At 37.7% G+C, this 22,994-nt stretch overlaps 1 protein-coding gene across 1 annotated transcript in view; it reads right to left on the minus strand.

The window, feature by feature from the left end:
* Window positions 1-5,568: 5,568 nt before the first annotated feature.
* Window positions 5,569-22,994, minus strand: part of WASF1 (WAS protein family member 1) — a 131,261-nt gene continuing 113,835 nt past the window's right edge. Inside the window, exons 6-11 of the mRNA XM_027855872.1 lie at window positions 20,135-20,288; window positions 19,042-19,159; window positions 17,056-17,228; window positions 11,811-11,990; window positions 10,171-10,802; window positions 5,569-6,022 (exon numbers count right to left, since the gene is read on the minus strand). Coding sequence (XP_027711673.1) covers window positions 5,865-6,022; window positions 10,171-10,802; window positions 11,811-11,990; window positions 17,056-17,228; window positions 19,042-19,159; window positions 20,135-20,288 — 1,415 coding nt within the window. The 3' untranslated portion in view covers window positions 5,569-5,864. The remainder of the gene's footprint in view (window positions 6,023-10,170; window positions 10,803-11,810; window positions 11,991-17,055; window positions 17,229-19,041; window positions 19,160-20,134; window positions 20,289-22,994) is intronic.

Genomic DNA, 22,994 nt, shown 5'->3' on the forward strand with positions numbered 1-22,994 from the left:
TTCTCAGGAGGGTCAGTAATTCAGAGGTTACCAGGTTGAGATTTTTCTCTTGGTCTGTCACTTGGGTCAGTGTATTTTCCAAAAGCTTGAATAATTCAATGAATTTTTTTTGAGTCTGTGTTTCTAACTTTCCTTGTATGTAATTCAGTTTTCAATTGTAATAAGCCTACTGTTGGTTACTTCCATGGATTCACTGAGGCTTTCTATTGTCTTCTTCACATTGGTCATTATCTTTATTATTTTCACGTCTTTTTTCCGTGTATCTTCATTCTTGCTTAATTTCCTCAGGTGATTTTTTTGTTGTTGTTCCTTTTTGCAAGCCCTTTTGATTTTTGGCTTTGTGATTTTTCTTAACATTGCCAATTCTGCTTTATTTCTTTAAATGTGCTATTTATCTACCTGAAATGTCTCTGAGATAATTAGTATGATTTCTTTGACCTTATCCACTGCTACGGATGGTGCTTCTGAATCAATTGTTCTCAAGGATTTAAAATTTATATTGACATTCTTTTGCCAGTTTTTACTGGTTTTTTTAAACACTGTTTTTCTCTTCTTTGGTGGATTATTTTATTTTATTTTATTTTTCATTGTTAGTGGGGCGTGTGAGAAGCCTGGATTTCTTTGATCCTCTCATTCAGCTACCTAAGATGACTTTTCTACAAACTCATCACATACACAGAAAAGAAAGTCAGAAAGACTTATAAAACAAGGGCAATTGGAATCATAAGTCAAAGTTAATTTCTACATCTTTTGGAGGTAAGGTTAACAATTGGTAAACATTGGAAGCTCTGTGATAATTTTTCATCTTGCATGATTGTTTTTCATGGTTTCTTCCCTTTTTCTGAAATATATATACATATACATATATACATATATTTGAATAACCACTTTAGTAGAAATTAAAATAACATTTATTTTTCAAGTTGAGGATGAGAACAGGAAAAAACTCATTGGATTTAGCAAATAGGAATTCATTATTGATCTTGAAGAGAGCTCAACAGAGTGACATAATAATAGTATGATGAATGAAATTTTCTGAGCTACATAGTTTCTGGTTAATTAATAATCAAGTTATTAATTGATTATTAATAATGATAATAACAAATAGTACAATTAAGTCATTGGCTTTCTCTCATAAACCAAAGACACCCCTTGGAGAACACTGAATGTTTAAAAAGACTTTAGAAAAGGGATGTACATGAGGGTGGAAATCCACTTTGACTGGTTAACAATCCATGAAGGGGGTAGACATATTAATGAGGAGGTGGGCAAAAAGTTTTCAGCTCCTCCTGATGATAATGTGACCTGATGATCACCTCCAACAATCTGGACAAAAGAATTCATCTCTACCCAGACTACTTTGTCTGGTTTTTCCCTTCATAAGCTGGATCACCCTAAATTCTAATGGAAGGTCTCAAGGACAGGGGCTTATTTACTAAGGGCAAGACCTAGCTTAGGCTGAATTCTGTTTGTAAGGTCTTCTAGTTGGGTGGGGTCCCACCTAAGATCAAGAAAAGCATGTACTTGAGGATTTGGGCAATCTCAGATCTATCAGCAGTATTCTCCAGAGGCTGGCTGAATAACCTACAAGGGTTAGTTTCTGAATGAGGAAATAGGAAGGGAAAACATTAATCTTAATTTAATAATTGGTTATTAGTATAAGAGAAAAACAATAATTTCCAGTAATTGACAAGTATATAGTGCTTTAAAGTCTGGGTTCAAACCTGTCTCTGACTCACAGACAACCTATAAGTGGCAGTGTGGTATTGTGGGTAGAGTGGAATGGTAGACTTGAGGTCAGGAAGACCTGGGTTTGAATCCTGTCTCAGACACTCATTAGCTGTATGATCTAGGGCAAATCTCAATTTATTGGCCTTTTTCCAAGGACCTCTAAGGTCCTTTGCAAGATCTACTATCTTAAGAGACCTTGAGCAAACCACTCCAACCTGTCAGTGCTTCAGGCAAATAAAACTTTTAGGATGAAGAATATTTGCTGATCAGTAGGGGGAGATGGAGCTTTCTCACCAGGATTTCTCTTACCCCAACAGTCCTCCATCTCTTTGATCCCAGAACCCTTTTATATTCTTAAAAAATTATTGGAGATTTCCCTCCCTAGAAGAATTTTGTGTAGATTTTAGCTGTCAATATTGACCATATTAGAAATTAAAATATCTTGGCATTATTTTGAAAATTGCTTTGCCCTCTCAGACCTTCTGAAAGAGTCTCAGGGGTCTCTGGACCACACCTTGAGAACCATTGCTTTACACTAGTAATATGACAGGTGTAGAAAAAAATAAGGGGGTGGTGGTGGAGTAGATTACTTTCTCCTGATGCCCCTGGGAAAGATTTTCTAGAAAGTCATACATCAACTCAGTAGCAGTATAGTTCATACCACATCTTTGTTTGTTAAAAGTATCATTATACGGGATAGAAGCAAAGTATTTTTGAAGGCCAGAGATCACAATGAGGAATGAATGGGTAAAAAGAAAGTTTATATAGCATGTTATTTTGTCAGGGAAGAAAATGATATCTATTAGGTACAATTTCCTCCTCATAGAAACCTAATGGTAATTGTTGTTTTTGTTATGGTTCAGTTGTGTCTGATTCTTCATGACCCCATTTGGGGTTCTCTTGTCAAAGATACTGCAGTGGTTTGCCATTTCCTTCTCCAGCTCATATTATAGATAAGGAAACTGAGGCAAACAGAGTTAAGTGACTTGTCCAGGGTCACAGAGCTAATGAGTGTCTGGGGCCAGATTTGAACACAGGAAGATGATTCTTCCTGACACTAGGCCTAGCACTCCATCCACTATGCCACCTAGCTGCCCTAATGGCATTTTTGTTCTTTGTCAAATTGACTGTCGAATGCTTTGTTTGAGAGTTCTTTTAAGCATTAAAGTTGAAGTGAATGCTGAGGCTGAAGGTCTGTCCTTATTTAAAATTGGGTGCAACATCTGCCTAACTTCAGTCTTCATAGTAATTTTCTACACGTCTGTCAAGTAATTAGGATATTGTTGTTTTGCTGATTTACAGGCTCACCTTTGTTCTTTTAGACTTGCCAAATGTTTCCTTTGCTATTCAACTCTGTTCCAGCACCATATTACTGTATTTCCAATTGCCTGCTAGATATCTCCACCTGGATATCCCATAGGCACCTTAAACTTGGCACTGAAATAGAACTCATTATCTTTCCCTATAAACTACTCATCCTCCCAAACTCCTTATTCTAAATGTACCATCATGCTTCCAGTCACCTAGATACACATACTTGGAATATCTTCAACTCTACCATCTCTCTTCCCTCCATATTCAATCAGTTGCTAATTTAACCTCAATCTCTATCTCTTATATGCGTCTCTTTTGCTTGCTCCATAGCAGTCCTAGTTCAGCCTGCTTCATCACCTTTTGCCTCTACTATTGCAATAGCCTTCAAATAAGTCTCCCTATACTCATCTTTGTTTTCCAACCTATCCTCCACGTAGCTTTGTTGTTCACTGGTTGTCGGTTGTATCCAACTCTTCATGACCCTATTTGGGGTTTTCTTGGCAAAAATACTGGAGTGGTTTGCCTTTTCCTTCTCTAGCTCATTTTACAGATGAGGAAACTGAGGCAAACAGGGTTAAGTAACTTGCTCAGGATTACATAGCTAGTGTCTGAGGTCAGATTTAAACTCAGAAAGAGGAGTCTTCCTGACATCAAGCCCAGCACTCTATGCACTGGACCATGTAGATGCCCCGTCCAAATAGCTACTGAACTGATATTCCTAATGCAAGACAGCGATCACATCACTCTCTTGTTCAAAGAAACTTCAATGGCTTCCTATTGTGTTTAAGATAAAATACAAAATCCTATACTTGGCATTTCAAGTCCTTCACAATATGGCTCCAACCTATCTTTCTAGGCATGATTATTCCCCATCACGTAGTCTACCTTCTAGCCACACTGGCCTCTATGCTATTCTTGTACACAATATTTCTATCTCTTGCCTGGAATGCTCTCTCCTTACCTCCGCTTTGCTCTCTTAAAGGTTCAGCTAGTTCACGTGCCATCTCCTATGAGAAGCCCTTCCTGATTCCTTCAGTCATTCATGTCCCCTGCAATTACTTTGTATGTTTTCACTTTTGTTTATTTGGGTATACTGAGTATATCACTCAGTAGAAAGTAAGCTTCTTGGTGCCAGGAACAGTTTCATTTTTGTCTTAGTATGTCTGGCATAAGCTTTGGATTGAATTAACCAGCCCCATATCTTGGTTATTTGATTACAGTTGAGGCTAAAAAAACCAACAACTCAGACTTTGCCTTGCATGTACATGTATCTTGTTAAATTCACGAGGGGGATGACAAATTAAGACCTATTTTCTGGAAAACAACTAAGACAAATTTTGATAATATGCATTTCTATAAGGCTGGAGGGACTTCAAAAGGTCATCTAGTTTGGTCCCCTCCCCTATTAGCAAGGTTGCACCTAAAGTATCCAATTCATTCTAGGGTCAAACAATTCTAGGACTTTGTTTTACGTATGTAACCTGAATATCTCTTGCTGCATTTTAAGGCCATTTAGTCTTTCCTATCCTAAACATCATCAGTTGGTTTTATCCTTAATGCAATACTCTCTATATGTTAAAACTCTTATCAAGTTAACTCTCAAATCTTCTTCTCAAAAAATTTGGCATGAATTATTGTCTTGTATTTGCCTTCTTTAATTATTTTCTTTTTTCCTCTAAAATAAGAAGACTCCAACCAGGCTGACCACTCTTATAAAAGCCCAATTGGTGCCAGATTAAAAGGAAGTTAGAGTTAAGTTGAATTAAGAGATGTACCAAATTCGAGAGCTAATTTTACATTTTGTTTTACAATCTCAGAGGGCTGTGAATCCTCTCTTTTGTGACGTTAGGAAAAACAACATCTAGGCTACCCTATGTAATAGTCCAAATGATACGTTCATGATTAAGAAGACACTTTATGGCTCAAGATTTTAAAAGATGTAAATCCTTTTTTTTTTATTCAAATGAATTTGTGATCTCAGCGTTGTGGGAGGTTTTAATAATACTATTTAGAGGATGACTATTAAAAAAACAACTAAAAACATTTAAAATGAATCGTTTATTAAATCAGACTATTATTCTTAACAGTTACATAAGTTACACAATATGTTTCAGTCAGAATATTTCACATGGAAAAATCAAACTCTTGTAGGCAGGCAAATAGTACCACACACAATATGTATTTTAAGGGATGGAGTTCCAGGGGAAGGGAAACTGCTAAACATTCAAATATAAGGCCATAATTATTTAAAAATTAAAAAAAAGATAAAAAAGCTCAAGCATTCTTTTTTTTTCTTAAATTGTACTCAGTACTACATACTATTGTCCTTTCTTAGTGTACTCACATAATCAAAGTAGTGATCTCTTGACAGGTTTAATGCATTTCTTGACATTATTTAAAATGGAATAAGGCTCATTAATACATACAGCTGCCCTTGGAATTTCAATCTCAGTTACCTTCATTAACTTAAAATTCACAAAGTGCACAATTAAGATATGTAAAAAAACAAAACAAAAAAAAAAACCAAACTGAATTTGCTACTCTAGTAACAGCTGCCCATGCTTAATACTTAGTGGCCTATATGAACAAAGTAATGTTCTTTCCACGAAAAATAAAAAAGGTAAGGAAAGCCACCATAAAACACTTAACTTGAAAGATGTGCTAGCTTTCTTGTAAACTGAAAAATAGGACCAAAAAAAATAAAAAAAGATCGAGGGGGAAAAAAAATACAAACACTAGTAATGACCAACCATTTTCAAAGAACAAGCACCACAATGGACATTTGCATTCAGTTTGGTTGTGTATTAATGGATGTTTCTTTACTCCAGCCAATCCACTTCATCAAACTCTGAATCATCTTCAGAATCGCTATACTCCACAGCAATCCGGCGAGACAAGATGGTGGCCACATCATTTTCAATGCGTTCATGTTTAGCCTCTTGCTCACGCTGTTCCTCTACTTTTCGTAGCTGAATACCTGGTGTGTAATAAGTCAAAGTCATTGCAGGTTTTAAGCCAAAGGGCCAAATATTAACTTTTCTTGAATACGTTCACTGGACATGAAAAATACTAACAGGAAGATGAATGGCCAGATGCTCAGAAAGAAGAAGCAAGCGGACAATTTTTAGAGGCAGTAGCTGTTTTGTGAACATGCCGTATGTTAGGTTTGTATAGCATTTTGCTAAATGGAACCTTTGGTGGTCTCAAAGAATTTAGACAAAATTCTTCAAAAAGACCTGGCCCAATTTGTGTAGGAAAAAAATTTGACTCCATTTGTGCTACTGCCTATATAGGTTTGTGATTGCAGTGTATTTATATAAATTAAGTGGGGGGTCAGGCAGGGAAAGGAATAACCATTTATATAGTGCCTACTATAAGCCAGACACTGTGCTAAGCACTTTACAAATATCATTTGACCCTCACAACAACCCTGGGAGGTAGGTGCTGTTATTTTCCCCATTGTACAGTTGAGGAAACCAAGGCAAACAGAGATTAAGTGACTTGCCTAGGGTCACTCAGGTCTCCTTGACTCCAGGCCCAGTCTTCTATCCACTGTACCACCTAGCTACCTCTAAGCATGTCATCTTTTAAAAGTTGGGGCATCCAGCAAGGGGAGATTTTGTTCTAGATCTTATTCTCACCAACAGGGAGGAACTGCTTGCTGGGATGGAAATGATGGGAACCTTAGTAATAACAATAATAATTAGCTAGCATTGATTTAGTGTTGTAAGGCTTGTAAAGTGCTTTACATGTGTTATCCTATTCGACCCTCACAACCCATTGAAGTAGGAGCTATTATTAGCCCACTTTACAGATGGAGGAAACAGGTTGAGATAGGTTAAGTAGTGTGCACAGGATAACACAACTACTAAGTGTGTGGGGCAGGATTGAACTAAGGGCTTTGCCAACCATTTTGGACCATTTTGCCTGACCTGAGGGCATAGCTTTTCTTATGCTCTGATGTTGACCTGTACATCTGATCCAAAAATTGCCTCCTACTTCTGGTCCACTGGCTTATAAACTCCTCTGTGTGTGTGTATGCATGAGTATATAGATATTGTGTGTACATATGTATACCATTCACATGTATAGGCATATCCACATGCATTGTGAATATTCACATGCACACTTAGTTCATGGGTATGCATACATATACACCCATATGTGCACATACATATAATCTCCCTGGTAACTAAGCCTATATTCCACATCAGAGATGTCAAACATATGGCCCATGGGCTGCCTGAGTGAGGGCCAAAGCAGATTAAAATGTCCTTCTGGGAAATAATTAACAAAAATATAATAAAACATGTATCATATTTCACTGTAAAGCTAAGTCAATCTTTTGCAGCCTGCAGGGATCCTTATGTGTGGCTTAGTGGCCCCTATTTCTTTTTGAATCTGATCCCATCACTTGATGTAGCTTCTGGCTGCTCCCTTAGAGGCTCATCCACCCACTATTTTCCCCCCAGTTGTCCAGCTTGGGAAGTCCTGTCGGGTGACATGGAGCTAAGGGGCTGGCCGCCCCAGTTCAGGAAGGTTCCATCCTTGACCCCATCCAGGAGCAGGACTAAGGAACATACCTTTACAAGTGTAAATGTTTTCACGGTTTTTCTGTGTCCGATACAGGAAGACATTTCCAATAAAGTCACTGGGGAAAATGAATTTTTAAAAAAATCCTCATGCCATGAAAGAGCTCCAGCTTACTTGGCTTTTAGCAAAGCAGCTGATAAAGGCTCTCATGCTATTCTCATGGGGAAAAAATTCATAGGAGAAAGGCCATAGTAAAAACATCTGCATTCAGAATTAGTTACATGTCCGTACCTAAAAAGAGTTATATCAACTTGAAAAGGAAGTCTTCTTTAGAATACTCCAGGGATCTAGATACCTGTGCTGCTTAACATTTTTATTTAATGCCTTAGATAAAAGCAGAGATGACATGTTTATCAAATCTGCAGATGATACAAAGCTGAAAGACAGCTAACATGCTTGAGGATAGACTCAATTTTCAAAGAACTTGACAGGCTAGAATACTGGATCACATGGAATAACATTAGAGGCAGCTAAGTGGTGCAGTGAATAGAGTGCTGGGACTGGAATCAAGAAGGCCTGAGTTCAAATCCTGTCTCAGACACTTATAACCCTAGGCAAGTCACTTAACCTCTCTCTGCTTCAGTTTCCTCAACTGCAAAATAAGGATAATAAAAGCCCCACCTTGTAGGGTTGTTGTAAGGATCAACTGAGATACTATTTGTAAAACACTTTGCACAATGTCAGGTATATAGTAAGTGCTATATAAATGCTAACCATTGTTATCATTATTATTATTAAGATGAAATTTTATAGAGATAAATGCAAAGTCTTAAACTTGGGTTCAAACATCAATTTCAGAAGTATAAGATGATAAGTGTTTTGATAGTTCATTTGGAAAATATCTGCAGCTTTAGTGGACTGCAAATGTTCAATATGGCAGCCAAGAAAGCTAATGTGACATTAGGCTGCACATTAATAGAGGCAGAGAAACCTCATGTGGCATGCCTCCCCTTAGAGGTGCATGCAAAATGGGGTGCCACATTTCAGGAAGGAGGCTGATAACCTGGTAAGCATCCAACCAGGATGGTGAAGGGCTTTTAGAACATGTCATTTGAGGACTGGTGGAAGAATTGAAGATGTTTGGCCTGAAGAAAGGAAGCTTAGTGGGGAAATGATATCTGTTCAAATAAATGAATAGTTGTCCTGGGGAAGAGAGATTAGACACATTTTGTTTGGCCGTGCAAGAATGAACTAGAAACAGTGGGAGGCAGCTAGAGAGAGAGGTAGATTTAGGCTTGATGTTAGGAAATACTTCCTTAACAACTAGAGCTGTGTCTAAGTGGGATAGTCTGTCTGGTGGGGTGGTGGAATTCCCCTCCCCTCCATCCCCCAGATCTTCAAAGTCCGGATAACCCATTTGTCAGGAATGCAGAGCACATTATTTTTGTGGTTTGGGCTAGATGGCCCCTTAAGTCACTTTGAAATCTTAAAATGCTGTGATTCTCTGATACTCAACTAATAGTGAGATATTTTGAAAACTCAGCCTTCCACAATGCCTGGCACATAGTAGGTTCTTAATAAATGCTTCTTAATTGAGTGTTTGTTTGAACAGACTACAAAGCAGCATCTGTTAAAGAACACTTATCTGTCACTCACTAAAAACTTATTAAGCACCCACTATGTGCCAGGCACTATGCTAAGTGCTAGGGATATAAAAAGAGGCAAAAGACAGTCTCAGCTCTCCAAGAGCTCACCTCATAATCTAATGAGGGAGACAAAAAGCAAACGAATATGTACAAACAAGAAACATACAGGGAAAATAGGAAATAATTTAAACAGTGGATGCTAGAATTAAGAAGGGATGGGAAATGCTTCCTGTAGACAGAAGATGGTATTTTAGCTGAGACCTGAAGAAAGTCAGTAGGTAGAGATGAGAAGAGAAGAAGAAAGAGAACAATTCAAGCATGGGGGAGAGCCAGAGAAAATGCCTGGAACTGAGCTGTATTGTTCAAAGAATTGCCAAGGAGGGCAGCATCATTGAATCGAAGAGTACACGTCACAGCACAAAGAGTAAGAAGACTGGAAAAGTAAGGGGTGGGACTAGGTTATGAATGCCAAACAGAGGATTTTATATTTGATCTTGGAAGTGATAGGAAGCCACTAGAGTTTACTGAGTAAAGGGATGTCATGGTCAGACCTGCATTTTAGGAAAATCAGACTAGCATAGTGCAACATATGTGTATATATGTGTGTACTTTTCAGTTTCTAAATTTTAAAATTAATATATATATACACACATAAATATATGTACACACACACACACACACACACACACACATATGCACTTTAAGACATTAGTGACTTGGATTAGATGACTTCCAAAGCTTCTTCCATTTAAAAATCTAAATGCATGCATATATACACATACATATATACATGTATATATGTAAATGTACCATGGATTTTAAATGCATGCACATGTGCATGTGTACATATATACACGTGTACTATCTGAAAGTTTGAGTTTCTAGCAACAACAGACATCCCGCCCCCGCCTCTTTTTTTTTTTGGTATGAGAAACAGTCAAATTACCTTTCCGTATTGCTTCCAGAAGTACGCTCCTGGCATCGCTTATTACTGGCAGGGTTGATGGATGGCGCTTTGGCTCCGGAGCAGGAACAACTTGTGATGGAGGAGACGGGGGCATTAATGGGACATGAGGCCCAGGGGCAGTAGATGGGGGTGGGTGTACTCCAGAGAGAGGATGAGAAAGAGCTGCAACAGTGACAGGGGATGATGGCCGGACGCTGCCGGGAGGCGGCAGGGGAGGAGGGGGCGGAGGCGGAGGCAGCCCTTGCGCTTCCCCTGGTGGGAGCGGATGAACGGGTACAGTCTCACACACTGGGGCGGCTCTAGTGACTGGAGGGGAGGGCTGCGCTAGAGGCGGCGCTATCGGAGGAGGAGCTGGGTGAAGGACTCCAGGTGCGATCTGTAGAGGAGCTGGCGGGGGCGGCACTGCTGGAGCTGGAAGAGCGGCAGCTGGAGGTGGAGGTGGGGGAGGTCCTGGAGGGGGAGGGGTGGAAGTCATTGGAGCTCTTAATGAAGTAGCTGACAAGGCAGACGGAAGAGGAGGTGGAGGAGGTGGGGGTGTGGGGCTCACAAACACCGCTGTTCTGCCTGTGGCCGGTGACTGGGGCCGGCTTTCTACCAAGCCTGGAGCAGAGCTGAAACAACAATGATATGCCCCAATCAGTTAATAAAAACGGAAAATCTAAAACAGATCTTCAAATGCATCAGCTGACCGGTATGGTTTGCCAGCAGTGATAATATTTACAGGTTCCTCTAAGAACTGTAAGATTTTTGTTGGTGAGCAGCATGACAGGAAAAGGACAGAAAAGAATATCGGTAAGAATATTAATAATGATAACAATGACAAGCACAAATCATATAAATGATTATTAATCCTTGATAATTATAATTTCACATAAGACCAGTTTCATTTAACTTTGCAGGGTCCAGTTAGTAAATAAATTCTTCTTACATTTATAGACTAAATTTTAGTAACTAAAATGGATTAAGCCTGCACTGTGACAAAGTACATGTATGCTATGACCACATTTGTAGAAATCCTAGTGACCAAGATAAGACGTATTCAATCATGAGTATTTGGCGCCAATGTGTGCATTCTCAATTAAATCAATGATACTTTTTATATACAGTGTGGTTGTGACAGATTTACAAGAACCATACATCATCCCGAGAACAGAGCCTAAAGTGAACAAAACATTCATTTTTACTCTAATTTGTAATGCAGGTCATCTTATTTTATAATTTATTTATAATTCATTTTATAATTTATTTATAATTTGTTAGATTCAGTAACTGACAGACTAATTTAAGCTTCAAAAAACACTTCAGAAAGATTATGAACAGCATCTGATTTTCTGCCCCCAATCCCGACAGTCCTTTTTCCAGCACTTTCTTGACATATCCATCAACTATTTTGCTTGACTTCCATTTCTTGGTCTTTTAAAACCTAACCCTTTACAAGATTCCACTTTCCCCTCCCTTAGACAGCATGCTATTATTCATGTGCACTTGGCAAAATCCTTCATGAGAAATCTAAGTTTTTTTCATTAGGGTTAAGTTCTTCTATTGGAATACTTTACTGGAGAAAAAATGGAGCAGCTCTTCTCAAGTGAAATATTTACCCGTGTACTTAATTCTGTTACCTGATGCAAGTAGGCGCTGCTTTTCCATCTCCTGCTGCATGCATTGGAGGGGGTGGAGGCGGCTCATGAGGTCTCACTAAGACCCTTTCCTCAGCTCTGTTTAGAAGTTCACTCATCTGACTAAAGGGCAATGCAGAAAGTGAGTAAGAGGCGTCCATATGATCCACATAAGCCTGAGGTCTAAGGAACAGAAAATAGTATGTTAGAGTCTCATTGTTTTGCCACAACATTGGGAAATGAGTTATTCCACCTAAGTGACAACTTCTAAAAAACCACTTTTGTTGGAAATCTTTCCAAAATATAGAGATCTTGAAAGTCTTAAATTACTAATAGTTTAATACTGCAGGAAGACTTTTGAGATCCTCAGACTTTCGAGCCTTACCGGGAGGTGCTTTCCTACAAAGTGTTTATTATGAACAGTCTCAGATCACCTTAATCCTAAAAAGTTTCTAAGGCCTTGATCCTTCTACCCCATTATCTCCCCGCCCCCTTCACTGTTAAATAGCTTGAAAAAGCTGCCTACATTTGCTTCCTCTACCACTTAACAACTCACTCTTTTCCCCACCCCTTTAATCTGGTGTTTGCCACTAACACTGCACTGAAATCACTCTCTCAAAGATCTCTGACGCTCCCCAAATGAGCTTTTAAAAAATCCTCCACTTTGACTTCTCTGCACCTTCTGACACCGCTGATCACTCCCTCCTACTGGATATTCTTTCATGCTTTTGATTCAGAGACATCCCCATTAACCTGATTCTCTTCCTGCCTCTTTCATAATTTGCTCCGTCTCCTTCTCTAGTTACTCCTCCTCCCTGCTCCTTAAGGTGTCTCCTGGGGTTCTGTCCTTGAGCCTCTTTTTTTCTCTCTCTACATTTTGCTCCCTGGTAATCTTACTTGCTATGAAGATGACTACCAAATATATATTTCCAAGTCTTATTACTTATCTGAGCTTTAGAACCAAACCTCTGGCTGCTGATAGGACAACTCCATCTAAGTGTCCCAGAACATCTCGAATGCAACACGCAACCCAAACCAGGCTTGTCAATTTTCTCCCTAAATTTCCTTTACCTTTTGCCCCCACCATTTCCATCTATGGTGTCACTATTCACTCAATATCCTATGCTTGAAACCTGGGCATATAGCCATATCACTTCAAAACTTCTCTGGGCCTCAGTTTCCTCATATGTAAAAGAGGAATAATAATGCTAGTCTCATATTAGAATTTTCTACAATTGGCCTGCAGGATGCATCTGTCTGTGTTTACAATCTTTGCTGCTTTCTAAGATGGCCAAGAGGACTTTGAGGAGAGAATGAATACTTGCCTTTAATGAACATTCCTATCCCATTCCATCTCTTTTGGAAGCCTGCCCCCTCTATTATTCCTTTTCTTTCACTTATCTTTGATTTCTCCTTATTCACTGCTTCCTTTCCCATGAACTATAAACATAATTAGGAGATAGGATCACAGGAAAAAGAACTGGAAAGGAGAGTATCTAGTCTAATGCCTTCATTTTAAAGATGAAGAAACTGAGCCCTAGGGAGACAAGGTTACTTACCCAAAGTCACACAGATAGTAAATGTCAGAGGGAGGATTGTCATCCAGTTCCTCTGACCCCAGAAGCAGTGCTCTTTTCCCTATATCACCCTGACTCCTTTCTCTTTTCTTAAATTACTCTTACTTGACTCTGCTATTTCCTCAAGCTATCATTCAGTATCTCTTCTCCCTTTTGTAGTCAAATTTTTGGAAGGAGCCATCTACATTTGTTGCCTTCACTTTTTCACATCCTACTTTTCTTATTCCCTTGCAATCAGTCCGTCTTCCTACTTCACTCCCTGATGGAAGCTACTTTCTCCAAGGATACCAATATCTCCTAAATGTTAAATCCAGTGACCTTTTTTTTCAGTTTTCATTTCATTTCATTAAACCAAGAATTCTTAACCTGGATCTGTGACCATAAAAATATAGAAATTTTCATAACTGTATAGCAACAAATATAGTCTAAATATTTTGTGTATTTAAAAACATTCTGAAAAGGGGCCTATAGGCTTTGTTAGACTGTCAAAGGGGTACAAGATATAAAGAGATCAAGGACCTCTGCACTAAAACTTTCTAGAATATTTGCACAGTCAATCATTTCCTCCTCCTGAATATTTTCTTCACTCTTGGTTTCCATGATAGGACTTTGTCCTGGTTCCTCTCTAATCTCTTTGACCCTATCTCCTCAATCTCCTTTGCTTAATCCTGCTGTTGTACTGGGCCCTTTTCTCCTGTCTCTGTACTCTCTTTCCTTTAGGTTCAATTAATACCTCTATGCAAATGACTATCCAATTTATGTATTCAGCCTTGAATCAATCAATACTCATTTATTAAGTGCTTTCTATGTACTTGACTGGCATTCTGCTAAGCACTCAGAATACAAAACAAAACACAAAAGCAGAAACAGTTTCTCTCCTCAAGGAAATAGCAGGGGAGACACCATGTCCATAAAGTAAGAAAACCTTAGAGGGGAAGGTACTAGCAAGAGTTTTCCTACAGAAGCTGGCAAATGAATGAACGTCGTCTTGAAGGAAGCCAGGGATTCTGAGAGGCAGGTGTGAGGAGAGAAAACATGCTAGGCATGGGATGGAAAGGGGAACACAAGCATAGAAACAAGGAGAAGAAACAATGTGTGTGAGGAACAGCAAGGAGGCCAACATGGCTGGACCATGGAGCATATGGAGGAGGGTAATCTGTAAAAGATCAGAAAGGGGTCAGATTGTGAAAAGTTTAAATAACACACAAAGGAATTTATATTTAATGCTAAAGGGCTAACAGTGATACAGTGGGATTTGTTGAGAGAGGGAAGGCTGACATAGCCAGCAATGCTCTTTAGGAATGGCATTTTGGCAGCTGTGCAGATGATGGTGGTCGTCCTTTGTTCTTGAAGAGGACCATGACATCAGGAAGGTGATGCCAAGACTTGCAAATGAATTGGATTTAAGTGAGGAAGGGCTGTGCAAAGTCACCAGCCTCACTTTCTCCTCTGGAGCCATGTGGGTCCAGTGGCAAGATATAGATCAGGAAGAGTGGGGATGGCCCCTGATGATGGATTGGAATGAGGAAAAGCTTGAGGCAGGAGGACTAAGTACAAGACTACTGCAATAGTCCAGGTGACAAAGACAAGGGTTTGAACTAGGAGGGTGGCTATGTAAGTGCAGAGAAGACAATAGACATGAGAGATGTTGTAGAGGTTTAGAAATGACAAAATTTGACAACTGCACGGATAGAATAGCTGAGTGAGAATGACGAGTTGAAGATGACACCAAGATCTGAACGTGTTGACTGATGGATGGTGGTACACTTAACAGGAATAAGAATTTTGGGAAATGAGTTAAGTTTTGGGGGAAAGATGTGTTGTTTTTCGACGTTGAGTTTGAGATGCCTATGGGACATTCATTTAAAAATGTCCAGTAGAGGGGCAGCTAGATATGGCAGTAGGTACAGCACAGGCCCTGGAAGTCAGGAAGACCAGAGTTCAAATTTGGCCTTAGATACTAACTAGCTGTGTAACCCTGGGCATGTCACTTAACCCCAACTGACTCAAAAACAAACAAGAAAAGAAAAAAAAAAAAACAAGAGAAAAACTCCAAAGAAATGTCCAGTACACTTGTTGGTGACGTAGGATTGGAATTCAGAAGACAGTTTGGATATATAAATGTATTATTAGCATATAAATGAATTATTAGCATAGAGATGAGTATGTGTATAGCTGCGTGTTTGTATGCTATATGTAAAATCTAAGTATGTATATATCTAACTCCAATTCCATATTACTAACTGCTTGCTAGTTATTTCTGTCAGGATATCCCATCCACATAAAAAACTCAACAGGTCTAAAATGGAATTTATTACTATCTCCATCCCTCCTCCAAACTTCCTTCTTCCTATGAAATGTTCTTTCATCTTTCCAGCTACTCAGGCTTCCCACCTTGGAGTCATCATTGACTCTATCCTTCCCCTCATTCTCTATTATTGTGAGTTAATGAATTTGAGTACTTTTAGTGTCATTTCCCATTAGTCTCTTTTTTTAATAAAAGCACAGAAATAAAATCTTCCATTTATTAAAATTATCTTAAAATGCTTAATTTATGGAGATAGAAATTCTATGTATAGTATTGAATTTTTTAAATGATTTCTCTGAAAAAAAGTTCTCTGATTTTCATCTTTTGCACTTATCTTTCACAGAGGGTCTTAGTCACAGTGCCATATGCCTAGGAGCCATTTTATTTTCCAACAAGGGCCCTTGAGAGCTGGGGGAGAAGGACTCAAACACACATGGATGCTCCATACCTCTGAGAAGGCAGGGTTGGGAGTTTGGGGAAAACTCTAGTTTTGTATTTATCATTTTAATCTAAGGGGAAAGGTTTGTGGGAGGAGAAAATGAAACAGAATTGACGAGTTTCTGACCCTCTTTCAAATACCACCAAATAAGTAGTACTTAAGAAACAATGCTATCCCCAATATGAAGCTCCAGAGGGCTCTCTCTACTGGGAATGTCAGTGTGACCAAAAAATGCTCCCAGATTTCTAGGAGCTCATTTCTTTATAATCCTCCCAGGATTTTCTACAGAGGACAGAACTCTAAAAATACCTCCTTCTCTCTTCCTCCTCTTGGAATCCTTCAAATCCCAAGTAAAATCCCATATTCTATAGGATGTCTTTCCTGATCCACAATGCTAGTGTTTTTCCCTCTAAGATTACTTCCAGTTTATCATATATATATATGCATATCTTGCTTACACATAGTTGTTTACATGTTGCTCAGTCATACCTTCATTATCCCATTTGGGGTTTTCTTAACAAAGATACTGGAGTGGTTTGCCATTTCATTTTCCAGCTGATTTTACAGATGAAAAAACTGAGGCAAACAGGGCTAAGTGACTTGCCCAGGGTCACATAGCTAGTAAGTGTCTGAGGCCAGATTTGAACTCAGGAAGGAAAGTCTTCCTGACTCTAGTCCTAGCACTCTATCCATTGCACCACCTAGCTGCCCTCTGTTGTCTACCCTGCATTAAACTGTGAACCTGAGAATGGGGAATGTCTTTTGCCTCTGTATCCAGAGTCCTTACTTAGCACAGCGCCAGGCACATAGTAGGTGATTATTAAATGTTTATTGGATGACTGACCTTTATAGTTACTACTTTTATAGTCACATGTTTGCAAGAAGACTTCTTATTGTAAAACGAAACCTAGAAAGAAAAGGAACCTTGGTTCAAACTGAGAGGCTGGGCCATTAGCAACTTCACTTGGCTTATGTAAGGGATTCACATCATCTTCCGCAAGCTCGGGACCTTGCGCTAACTTCTGCCATTCTCTCCTCCGGTCATGAGGTGCCCTTGGCACTTTTTCTGGTTCAAGAGGCCGATCGAGATTTTTCTGCTGTAACAGATGTATGGAAACAAAGCCAAAAAGTAATTGAAATTTCTAAGAGTTCATAACAAATCAAAATAAAATGCTTGAATCACATAAAAAATTATAACATCCAGGGACTCTCCTAGAGATTGCAGCTAATTTACTGAGTTAATTCTTGACTACTTGATTTGTTACCCCTGGATTCCTTGCATATTTGATCTAGAATCTCACTTTGTTTCCCATCCTGCTAAATGAAAACTATTTCCCTCATCAGCTCACTACAGTGCCTGGAATTTTTACTGTTAGTACTGTCCCTTAATTATCTTCTTAATTAGACATATATGGTAGCTAGGTTATATAATCTGTTAAGGAGGACAAGTTAGCTAACTAAACACACTGGGAAGGATGAGTTAATGTGATGAATCTATTGCTAGCCAGTGTCACACAGCAGAACAATGCATTTGGAAAATAGAATATGGAACATGTGAGTTTTCAAAACAGAGCAGTTCTCACAGATTTTTTGGTCTTGGGATTCCTTTACACTCTTAAAAATTATTGAGGATCCTTCAAAGAGCTTTTGTTTCTATCGATATCTATTGATATTTATCATATTAGGAATTAAAACATCTTAGTAATAGAATGAGAACACTTTTGACCCTGCAGCTCCCCTAAAGATCTCAGGCACTCCATAAAGGTTCCTGGACTATACTTTGAGAACCTATGATGCAGGGAAAGGAGTAGTTAGAGGGACATCCTGAGGGTACTGGGGCCTAAAATGGCTTAAAGGGTAGGGAGAGGGGCAACAGAAACAAAGTTATCCAACTTCATAATTTTGCCTCATGCTGGCCTTGATTCCTTCTACCTTCTGTATTTTCCTACATTCATGGAAAAAAGAATTAGGGAGAATCCACATAGCCAGAAGCCTTAATTAATGATGGTTTTCATCCAACTTTCTTTTGTTTTTACATTAGTCATTTGCCTTTCTAAAAATCCAATTTTTATCAGATAAAGGCAAATGTCAATAAAAAAAGAGTTATATCAGAGATTTAGTAAAAATAAAACTAAAAAAACTCTCTGCCCTTATTCCATGCCTGCCTGGCCTTCTTAAAGAGGCCAAGAACTTCTGAGTTCTGGTCGAGGCTATTCAAGTCAACCTCCCTCACCATCTATAGCTGTACAAAGAGTGAGATAATGCAAGATTCTCAATCACCAAAAAAAGATTCAGTTATGCCCTGTGTATTAAGGTTCAGCCATTTATATATTTGAGAATGATTCTCAGTATGGACTGAAACAAAAAAGGCTAGTTAGATAATCTAGAAAATTAAATAAATTAATGAGAACACATTATTACCCCTAAATCTTAACACAACCAGGCATTCCTGTTATTCTATCATTTACCAAAGTTTCCTTGTTCACTTTTGCATTTTTTAAGTCTTCCTAACTTATACTTCATGGTCAAAAGTAGAGGCTACAAGTACCCTAGTCTCTCAGCAGAATTTAGAATTATATAGTATAGGTGGTGATTTTTAAAAATGATACAGAAAATTTGTGATATTTGAGTTATATGCTAAATTTGTGTTATTGGTATGTTGTTACCATATGAGGGCAGGAGCCCCTGGTTATATCATTTGCCAATATGTCTGTCACCTTATTAAAAAAAAAAGTTTGAAAAGATTCATTTACATTCTCTAATATCCTCTATATGGTTGAAAAGATGATCATATTTGGTTACATCATTAAGTGAAAATGTAAAAGAGAATGGTATTTCATATGGATAAAAAAAATCTCCACAATAAGGTAAAAAGAGCTAATTTTAAAAAATCTGTTGGAAATAGAATACCTTCTGCTTTCTCTTTTCCTTCCTCTTGTCTTCGGTGTCCTGTAACATTTTTTCTTTCCACAGATCAAAGAAATATGAAGGATTGGTATAAAACTTCAAACCCTCTTTACCATCATCCCTGAAGTAAAATAATTCAGATAAAGCACATTTTAGAACGCAGAGAGTATGAGCACAGTGTAACACTAAGAAGCATGGAGAAAGGAAATTACTGAACAATTATACCAAGAGCAATAAATTCATGAAGATAAAACACAGAGAATAATACACCAATAAACCAAAACATAAAATAAAGGAAACAATTGCTTCAATACAAGGTGATACTAAATCAGATACTTTGAACACTCAGAACTCAGGGCAGGGGGAGAAGTGGAAATAAGAAAGGTATTTATTTTAAAGTTAATTGAAATGATCTGCTATAAATATTTGATTTAAAATATGGACAATTAAGACTTATTTCCCCACCCTAAATTTTCTTATTAATGGGCCCACTGGGATTTACAAATGGTGGAAAGGTGATTACTTTCTTTCTTTTCTTTTCTTTCTCTCTGTATCCAGGGTGATAGTGTCTTCTGAAATCAAGAACTCTGGGATATTCTGTTCCAATATTCTAAATTTTATTTATCTTTCATCCAAACAAAGATATCTAGTTTCTGAAGGTCTACAATTTTAAGTAACTCTTTGGCTTTTAAGTAACTATGTGGTTCAAAAGGAACACAATATTTGGGAAAAACTTATTCAATTTGTCATGTGAAAGTATTTTCAGTGGAAAAGCATTTTTGTAGTAGAAAACCTGCAAACTAAAAAAAAAGGTTATTTTAAATAACAAAATCTTTTTTTGAAAGTTTTTTTGTCTTTGCTTTTTTAAGTAACCACTGGAACTGTACTATAGTTTGCAGACATAATAATCCTGGTATACTACAGTGCTGGTTGTTAAGGAAAGGAAGAGAGAGACCTTTCTAAAATAAACATTGAGGGCATTTCATGGAGAACCTTTATTAAAGGAAAAAAAAAAAGCTTCACTTGGCATTAATTGCCCATGTGGGTGTACGTCTGATTTTGGTTCGCAAAAGTTCTTCTTCATAATGTCACCTACCTGTAAGGAGTGAGTATGTTGAGAGGTGGAGGCTGCTCACAAACATTGTAAGTTTCTTGTAATGGGATTGGCAAAGTCTTTCGGTCAAACAGCTGCTGGTCTTGAGTTGTGGAACTTCGGAAAGCTTTTCTCATTGTGATATCTTGTAATGACACTGGAATAGAAAGACAAAGTTGGAGGATAATGAAACATTTTATTTTGTTTTACACCAGTAACTAAATATACTTTAAACACACACACACACACACACACACACACACACACACACACACACACATTTGCCTCATGGGCACCTCGGCTCAGTATAGCTTTGTGTATTGGTTTAAAATTTAATTATTGTCAAAAATTATCCTTATAGCTTATAGTTTTCCAATTGATAGGGAAACTAATAGATACTATATTTGTCTTTTTTGTTCTTTCTCTCGTTACGATGATCTCTCTTTTTATCCTCATCTACCCTTTGTTCCTCCCCTCTTTGTCCAATCTTGTTCTGTTTTTAGTCATTGGTGGCACTGTAGATTTAGTTTTTTGTTCAATTCCCCTTAATAACCAATGCAGTTAGTTTAGTTGTGTTATTATTCTATTAAGTTCTATAAAAGTATTCCTTTCATAGTTGGATGTGTATAACATTATAATTTTAAATTAAATATACAAAAAAGGTCACTTTTATCAAAATATCTGAAGCTTAGCTAAAAGTCCATGTTAGGAATGGTAGTCACTATTGTTAAGAAATTTGATTCCATAAGCAAATTAGTACAATAGTTGTTTTCTGATAAAGAGAAAAAGTACACGTATACAAACACACACATATATTTACATACACATGACTAAACAAGCTCTTTGAAAGCAGAGATCATGTTCTCTTCTTCTTATCACTCACAGTATCTTGTATTTCTACACAGTAAATGCTTAATAAATATTTGCTGAACAAATGGAATTATTCCATTTGTATGAGTACTACAAAATGCCTGAGTGAGAAGTAAAACGAAAGCAGACAAGTTCTGACAAAAAATTCATCCAAGTGGTAGCCAAAAAATATAGGCCATTTTCCTTAGAGTTAAAACTGGATGTAGTAGACGTAGGGGTGATGAAAAGATGTGCCATTATTCAGTTTACATTAAAGTGCCCATGTTAAAAAAAAAAATCACAGGGTCTGTACCTTGGAAAGTACAATTGATCACAGTTAATCTGAATAATGTTTCTTTTAAAATTACTAGGTGCATTAAATATTTAAGCCATTTTTGTTCATTAAATTCCAATGAAAATAAATGGTTACCTTTTTTTGTAATATAATGTAATGAAACTTTGGTCCACAAAATTTATGCATTCCATTATGCTGACCCTTTGGTTCTGTACTTGTAAATGTTTTTAAACATGATGATTTAATTCAACAAATATTTATTAAGCACCCACAAGGTGGTCTGATTCCTCTGCCCAAACGTCAGTCCCTTCCAGCATTTTGAATATATTCACATGACAAATGAAATAAATATATATCTAACAAACCAAAAAGGATACATTATAGAGCCTTAATTTTAACTTTTTGTTATCGTAAACTTCATAAATAAACAAATACTTATTAAGTGCCCACCAGGTGGTCTGATTTCTCTTCCCAAACACCAGTCCCTTCCAGCATTTTTAATATATTCACATGACAAATGTAATAAATATGTATCTAACAAAGCAAAAAGGATACATTTTAGAGTGTTAATTTTAACTTTTTGTTATTGTAAACTTGATAAATAAACAAATATTAAGTGCCCACAAGGTGGTCTGATTCCTCTTCCCAAACACCAGTCCCTTCCAGCATTGTGAATATATTCACATGATAAATGAAATAAATACATACATAAAGCAAAAAGGATACATTTTGGGGGTATAAACAAGAGAAATGAACATTTCTACATACAAAAAACATGAAAAAGAGGCTTGCATGTGAAATTGTGTCTCTCTATTACATATACCTATTAATATGTATGTATGCACATATGTATTTCTACTTTCAACACATTAATCCAAAGCTGTTTGGCTTATCTGAGGTTCCCCCTAAACTTGCCTAGTAGTGGTATTACTGGGTAAAAGGGTGCATACGTTAAGTGACCCAGGGCATGCCCCCAAATTAATTGGCAGGATGGCTGAAACAATTCACAGCTCCATCAACAGTTCCTTCTAAACCATGCCACCTATACTAAGTTATCTTCCTCCTCCCTCTCTCACCAGATCCTGGGCACTGCTCTTGGTGATCTAATAGTGAGGCTTTGCTTTATTTTGGTCAGAATTAGGCCTATACAGCCAAACCATACCATAGCACCAGGACTCCCTCCCTTCATGTGCTGCTTTCTCCACTAAAATATAAGTTCCTTAAGGGCTGAGATCATCTTTCTTGCCATATTTGTATCCCAAAGCTGGCCTAAGGGATTAATAAATGTTTATTAATTAGTTAATTTGTGTGCCTGTCCTACCACATCTAGTCTAACAATTGTCATTTTCTTCTTTTGATCGTCTTTGTCACTCTGATGTCTTCTGACCATATTCCACTGAAACTGCTCTCTCTAAAATGACCAATGATCCCTTAATTGCCAAATCCAATGGCCTTTTCTCAATCCTCATTGTTTTCAACCTCTGTGCTCTGGCTTTTCTAATGCTATTGCTGTTAGTTGCCTATATCTTTTGGATATCAGACCCTTATCAGGGATATCTGCTACAAGATCAGCTTTTAGATTCTTCCTCTTGTCCACGATGTCATATATTTTCTAAGGAAGCTATATGTAATTCTGTTACATGTTAATGACTTGCTACATTTGACAGCAGAACTGCATTATGTATCATTGTAGGAGAAAGGAATAAATGGGGGATAATT

Source organism: Vombatus ursinus, unplaced genomic scaffold, assembly GCF_900497805.2.
Source record: "Vombatus ursinus unplaced genomic scaffold, bare-nosed wombat genome assembly UNPS02000582.1, whole genome shotgun sequence".
Lineage (NCBI taxonomy): Eukaryota > Metazoa > Chordata > Mammalia > Diprotodontia > Vombatidae > Vombatus > Vombatus ursinus.